Below are 7,547 nucleotides of genomic sequence, written 5' to 3'. Positions count from 1 at the left end.
TGGAGACTTGGGCATGAGGGCTTGGGGGCATGGTGAGAGGTAGCTACTGCCTCAACCCTTCACGGGAAGGACCACGAGTCGTGGTCCACTTCACGGCCCGTGAAGGTGCCTTGTGCTCCAAAGTGATGGTCACTGTCCCAACTCCACGAGGAGGACCGCGGGTTGTGGTGCACACCACGGCTCGTGGAAGTGGTCGTGAGACCTGGACGGGGACCATTAAATGAGGACTTTTAATGTCTATTCGTTTTTAGTCCAATTAAAGTGGGTATTTTAGGGATAAAATATATATTGGTCTTAAGTCAAAATTCACAAGACTTGGTCATTATACACAAACACCCAAATATTTCCCCAAAATCCTCTAATCTCTAATATTTCTCTCTCTAGTGTTTTCTCCATTGAAGAACACCAAGAACTTGAACGTAGGGCTCAAGAATCCATCTTCTCAACTCCAATTAGTGGGCAAAGCTTCCATTAAGGTATGGGAACCTTGATTCATGGAACTCTTTTCTCCATGAAGCCCTTCAACTCTAATTTCAAAATTTGGGATATTGTTCAAAAACTAGGGTTTTCATTCTAGCCATGGATTCTTCTTAAAAATGATTTCATTACGTTATTTGTCTTATATTATGGATGCTTTGACTTTTAATGGTGATTTTTATAGTAAAACTCCCCACGAACCCATGAACTACACAATGACCCCAATTTCATGAATTGTGATGGGTATATTGATACAAGATGATTACCATGAATTGTGTCTATGTTTATCTAGTTATGGAATCTTGTTTTATTCATGCTTAAAGTAGTATTTCTAAGTGTGATTGTGAGACTTGGTTCATGACCCTTGAAGGGGATAAATTGTGAAGTATTGTTCATGATTGATGAAGGATGTATGTGAACTTATGATTCACTTTAAAGGTAAAGACCGTATGATTATTGTGTAAATTGAGGTATTGTTGAAAGGTCATTCTCCCCTTACCCTTACACATGTTCATATATGAGTTGTCTAGGATGATGTTGATGCTGTTGTTTTGAATGAAAGACTAATTCTCAAGAAAAGAACTATGAACAATAATGTGGAAGGTTTACTCACATGTTAATGATGATTCTAAGGTTGAAAGTTATTTCTCACCTAAATGAGTCTATGCGCTATTTTTATGAATTATTGAATGAAGGGTAGAGAAATCCTTCACAGATGTAAATACAATTCAATGACTATTTATGTATAATTTGGGACATAATGCTTAGTACCAAGTGGATATGGACAATGAGGTAACGGCCCTTCCGCCAATGCAATATGTTGGGTCATCTAAAGTGAACTCATAAGAGGGATGCCCCTCCGCTAATGCAATTGGGCGGGTTTCTAGAAGTAATCTCCAGATCCCATAACTATGTGCCAACATAGGACTTAGCTAGTGGATCCACCTAACACCGAACACATTTAGTTCTACCTTAGGCAAGTAGAACACCTACTGTCGGTGTGGGGTTACACGACACATGATTCATTGTCGCTCACATGGTTTATATCAGTTATGGCTATTCTTCCCTAAATGATAAGGCAATGAATATGACATGAACTATACTATGACTTCTTAATGAGTTGACTTAGTAGGAGTGGGGGTATGGGACTACACTCTTACATTGCACAAGTAGACTTGGTAGGATGTTATGGGATGGTTGTTTATGTTATGATTGAATGTATGCATGTACAATGAATGGATTTTGTTATAGATGACTTTCCTTAAGTTCAAGTAATGTACATGGCTATTTCTTTATTAATGATTACTGCTTACGGTGAGGTCTAAAGATGATATGTATGACTAAGGTACCTTCAAGGGAGTACTTAGTATAATTGGTATTATAGGATGCCAACCATACATTGCACAAATGTTCCTAAGGGGTTTCTAAGGTAATGCATCTACTATGTTGTGAGAATAAATATGATTATGGCTTGTCTCTTACATTGAAAGTGCATATTGGTTTCCAAACTTGATAAATGCATACTTTTCACTAAAACGTCCTTTTTATCATATTTAAAGGATTTTATACATGTTTCCATACTTAGTACATATTTGTGCTAACTTCTTCTTCCACTTCATTTTGATAAGTGTAGGTTCCGGCTAGGTGGTGTATATTCTCCTTTCTTGAAGAAGTTTTGGATTGCTTATCTCCAAGATTTGGTGAGTCCTCATGTTCGATGACGAATTATTCATTTCTTAGTTTCTATTGTACTTCTCATGTTGAGTCTTTTAGTGATGTAAAGGGCCAAGTCCCAAACTTTGTATTCCTATGTTTTAGATGGTAATGAGAAAAAGTCTAGATTCCTATAATTTTCGAGTATGAAAAATGAAGTTTGACTTCTATTGTAAAAGTTTTAATTTTTTCCGCAGTATTTCTATGTCTTATGTTATGATGTTGCTAGAAGCTTTTATGAGACCCCTTTGGGGTCAAGTACGCCGTGTTACTTCTAAGGGGTAACTCCGAGTCATGACAAACTTGGTATCCGAGCATAAGGTTTTGGGAATAATATTTAGGTTGTTGTCTCATACACCACATCTAGTAGAGTCTTGTTCATTAGTGTTAAGCACACTACATTAGTAAATGATAGGCTATAGTATGTTTAAGAACTTTCACTTCTTTCATTACTCTTTAGTCATGATTTGGAGTCCTAGCTCTATGAAGTCCTTTCTTCTAACCCTTTTCTTGTGATTATAGGCAATGAATACAAGAAGGGCTAATGCAAGAAGGGCCCAAGAGGAGAATGTGAATGAGGGAGTTCCTCCCCAAGCTCCTCAAGATCCTCAAACTCCTAATGATGAAGGGGTCATGACTAATGTTGAAATAAGGGCGGCTTTTCCAAACATTGACTTAGCTCATGACGGTTCAAACTCAAGCCGTCACCACGGAAGCCCAAGCAATAACGGTTGAAGCAAATAGGAAAGTTGGGACCCCAGTGAATCCTAATGTGAGTATCGTGGCCTCAAGGTTGAGAGCTTTTACTAGGATTAATCCTCCTATTTTCTTGGATTCCAAGTTGAATGAAGACCCGTAAGAGTTTTTGAAAGAGGTCTACAAGATAGTGGATGCTATGGGGGTGACCTTTATTGAGAAAGCCGAACTAGCGGGTTATCAATTGAAAGATGTAGCACTCGTATGGTTTACACAATGGAAGGATAATAGGGCTATAAGAGGGGGTCCCATAACTTGGGAAGTATTCATGAAGGAATTCCTTGATAGTTTCTTTCCACGGGAAAAGAGAGAAGCAAAGGTGGAGGAATTTATCAACATTTTACAAGGAGGTATGAATGTCCACGAATACTCCTTGAAATTTACTAAGTTGTCCAAATATGCCTCATCTTTGGTGTCTAATTCTACAGATGAGATGAACCAATTCATGACGGGTGTGTTCGATTCAATTAAGGAAGAATGTCGTGCGACTTTGCTTCATGACAATATGGACATTTCACGTCTAATGGTCTATGCTCAACAAGTTAAGGAATCAAGGGTAAGGAAAATGAATAGTGAGGTAAAGAGGGAAAGGTCCGATGATGATAATTCTTCTAAGGGTAAGTTTGAGGGTTAAACTGGACCAAGGTTCAAGAAGAGGTTTTCCAACCAAGGCTCCTCCAATGCTCCAAGACCCAACAAATATAGGGTGTCTAACCCTAATCCTCAAGGAGGCAATATGGGTGGATCTTCCATGGAGAAGCCTACATGTGCCAAATGTGGTAAAAAGCATGAGGGGAAGTGTCTTGCTGGTATGGGTGTGTGTTATGGATGTGGCAAAAGTGGACATCAATTGAAAGATTGTCCAACTCGTGCGGCCAAGGGGAAAGAGGGTAACTAAGCTCCTCCAAGTGTTTAAATCCTGATGCTCCCAAGAAGAATCACTTCTATGCTCTCCAATCCCGAAGTGATAAAGAGGGGTCCCCGGACGTTGTTACCATTATGTTACAAGTATTTTCAATTGATGTTTATGCATTATTAAACCCCGGTGCCACTTTATCTTTTATTTCTCCTTTCATGGCTATGAAATTTGAAGTACCCCCGAAGACTTAAAAAAATATTTTTCCGTGTCTACCCTGATAGGTCATTCAGTTGTAGCTAAGATATTTTATAGGAGTTGTCCTATCTCTTTTTCTCATAGAGTCACTTTTGTTGATTTGGTAGAATTAGACATGCTAGATTTTGATGTAATGTTGGGGCTGGATTTGTTGCATGCTTGTTTTGCTTCCATTGATTGTAGAACTTGGGTAGTAAAGATTCAATGTCCCAATGAGCCCATTTTTGAAAGGAAGTGGGGAAATTCAATCCCTAGAGTTCGATTCATTTCATGTCTAAAATTTTGTAAAATGATTTCTAAGGGTTGTATCTATCATATTGTAAGAGTTAAGGACATTGAGTCTGAGACTCCTCCTCTATAGTCGGTCCCCGTGGTAAGGGAATTTACGAAAGTCATTCCCGATGATTTACCCGGCATTCCTACCGAACGGGAAATAAACTTCTGTATTGATCTTTTGCCGGATACACAACCCATATCCATTCCCCCTTAGCGGATTGCTCTGGCCGAATTAAAGGAGTTGAAGGAGCAACTCAAAGATTTATTAGACAAGGACTTTATTTAACCTAGCATATCTCCATGGGGTGCTCCAGTATTTTTTGTGAATAAGAAAGATGGGTCCCTTAGGATGTTTATCAATTAACACCAATTGAACAAGGTCACTATAAAGAATAAGTATCCTCTCCCTAGAATTGATGATTTGTTTGACCAACTCCAAGGGGCGAGTTACTTTTTGACGATTGAACTAAGGTCGGGCTACCATAAACTTAGGGTGAGAGAGATTGACATTCCTAAAACGGCCTTCTAACCAAAATATGGTCACTAAGAATTCGTAGTCATGCCTTTTGGTCTAACAAATGCCTCGGCGACATTCATGGATATAATGAATAGGGTATTTAGGCAATATCTTGATTCGTTTATGATTGTCTTTATTGATGATATTTTGATCTATTTGAGGAGTGAGGGTGATCATATGAAGCATTTGAGGATAGTATTGTAAGTCCTTAAAGATCACCAATTATATGCTAAGTTTAGCAAGTGTGAGTTTTGGCTAAGGTTGGTTGCTTTCCTTGGTCATATTGTGCGGGGCATGGGTATAGAGGTTGATCCTAAGAAGATAGATACGGTCAAGAGTTGGCCTAGACCTCTAGATCCTACCAATATTAGAACTTTTTTGGGTTTGGTTGGTTACTATAAGAGGTTTGTTGAGAGTTTCTCCTCTATTGTTTCTCCATTAACTGCCTTAAATCAAAAGAAAGCAATGTTTGTGTGGTAGGAGGCTTGTGAGAAAAGCTTCCAGAGGGTACCAATGGGTTTGTGGTATATTATGATGCTTCTCGAGTGGGTTTGGGATGTGTCCTTATGCAACGGGGTAAAGTGATTCCATATTCTTCAAGGCAACTCAAGGTACATGAAAAGAATTATTCAACTCATGATCTCAAACTACCGATGGTAGTGTTTGCCTTGAAAATATGGAGACACTATCTTTATGGGGTGCATGTAGATGTGTTTACCGACCACAAGAGCCTTCAATATGTGTTTAGCCAAAATGATTTGAATCTCTGACGAAGGAGGTGGTTAGAACTTTTGAAAGATTATGACATGAGTGTCTTATACCACCCCGGCAAAGCTAATGTAGTTGCGGATGCCATAAGTAGATTGTCCATGGTAGTGTGGCTCATGTGGAAGATGTGAACAAGGAATTGGTTCGTGATATGCATAGGTTTGCCCATTTAGGTGTCAAACTTGTGGATTCCATCAAGGGTGGTGTTATGGTTCATCATAGTTCCGAATCATCCTTTGTGGTTGATGTGAAATCTAAGCAACATCTTGATCCTACATTGATGGAGTTGAAAGAATCAACTCTCAACATGTCCGTTGAGGTTTCCTCCTAATGGGGAGATGAGGTGCTTATGTCCAAAGGTAGATTATGTGTTCCGAATGTTGATGGCTTGAGAGAGCAAATTTTAGAAGAGGCTTATGGTTCGCGGTATTTTATTCATCGGGGAGCCACAAAGATGTACCATGACCTACGGGAAGTCTATTGGTGGAATGACACGAAGAAGGATATAATGGGTTTTGTAGCTAATTGTCCGCATTGCCAACAAGTTAAAGCCGAACACTTGAGACCGGGAGGTTTCCTCCAAGATATAAATATTCCCACTTGGAAGTGGGAGGAAGTGGATATGGATTTTGTGGTGAGTTTGCCTCGAAATCGAAGGCAACATGATTCTATTTGGGTCATTGTTGATAGGATTACTATATCAACACAGTTCATTCCCGTCAAGGTTTCATTTTTGGTGGAAGACTATGCCAAATTGTACATCAAGGAGATAGTGAAGTTGCATGGGGTTCCTCTATCTTTCATTTCGAATCGGGGCTCAATTTACTTCACATTTTTGGAAGGCGTTCCAACAAGGGCTTGGTACCAGTGTTAGGCTTAGTACCGCTTTCCACCCTCAAATGGATGGTCAAGTGGAACGCACCATTCAAACCTTAGAGGAAATGTTGAGGTAATGTGTTATAGATTCCAAGGTAATTGGGATTACCATCTACCATTGATAGAATTTTCCTACAACAAAAGTTACCACCTAAGTATTGCCATGGCTCAATTTGAAGCACTTTATGGTAGGTGGTGTAGATCTCCGGCTGGGTGGTTTGAAGTAGTTGAGTTTGCTCTAATTGGACCCGAACTAGTCTATGAATCCATTGATAAGGTCCGACTTATAAGAGAGAGGTTGAAGACGGCCCAAAGTTGGCAAAAATATTATGCCGATGCTAGAAGGAGAGATCTTGAATTTGAGGTTGGTGATTGGGTCTACTTGAAAATCTCACCTATGAAAGGTGTAATGAGGTTTGGTAAGAAGGGAAAGCATAGTCCCCGGTATGTGGGCCTATACCAAATCATGAAATAGGTTAGGAAAGTTGCTTATGAATTGGAATTGCCAAGTGAGTTGGCTCCGATTCACGCGGTGTTTCATGTTTCCATGCTCAAGAAGTGCATTGGTGATCCGGTATCAATCCTTCCTTCAGAGGGTTTAGGAGTTGATGAGAACCTTTCCTATGAAGAAGTCCCAGTTGATATGTTGGACCGACAAGTGAAGAGGTTGAGAAATAAGGAAGTGGTTTCCGTTAAAGTCTTCTGGAGAAACTTAGTTGAGGGTGCTACATGGGAGGTCGAGGCGGACATGAAGTCCCGCTATCATCATCTTTTTCCTTCTACTCCTTTCCCAACATGAGGTAATTAGTTTTTTGAGTTTGGTGTTTTGGGAATCATTTGTGCTATGAGTTTTCCTTATGATCTCCTTATGTTGTGCATGTTCTTGTGATAATTCATGTTTAGTGTATATTGAGTTTCATGATTTATACGTTCCTCATGTTTGTTTGCACTTTAGTGTGGTGATTGTGTATCTGACTTCATGAGGTGAATTAATGAACATATTTAGCTATACTTGTGATGATATGGCATATTGGCTCATTATTGTTGTGT

At 39.4% G+C, this 7,547-nt stretch overlaps 1 protein-coding gene across 1 annotated transcript; it reads left to right on the top strand.

Moving 5' to 3' along the window:
- The first annotated feature begins 6,660 nt into the window (after nt 1-6,660).
- Nucleotides 6,661-7,296, top strand: LOC125873803 (uncharacterized). Its single transcript, XM_049554653.1, has 2 exons — nt 6,661-6,861; nt 6,973-7,296. The coding sequence occupies exons 1-2, from the start codon at nt 6,661-6,663 to the stop codon at nt 7,294-7,296; spliced, it is 525 nt and encodes a 174-aa protein (XP_049410610.1).
- The last annotated feature ends 251 nt before the right edge of the window (nt 7,297-7,547 follow it).

This window comes from Solanum stenotomum, chromosome 8 (genome assembly GCF_019186545.1).
Source record: "Solanum stenotomum isolate F172 chromosome 8, ASM1918654v1, whole genome shotgun sequence".
In the NCBI taxonomy this organism is placed as follows: domain Eukaryota; kingdom Viridiplantae; phylum Streptophyta; class Magnoliopsida; order Solanales; family Solanaceae; genus Solanum; species Solanum stenotomum.
The sequence above is the reverse complement of the archived record's forward strand: the minus strand, read 5'-3'. Positions and strand labels throughout refer to the sequence as shown.

What these genes read in the sequence shown, in the direction of transcription:
- LOC125873803 (XM_049554653.1), top strand. Translation starts at nt 6,661, where the DNA reads ATGGCTCAATTTGAAGCACTTTATGGTAGGTGGTGTAGATCTCCGGCT. An exon ending in GGAGAGATCTTGAATTTGAG is followed by an intron (nt 6,862 to 6,972) that starts GTTGGTGATTGG and finishes ATCATGAAATAG; the next exon opens with GTTAGGAAAGTTGCTTATGA.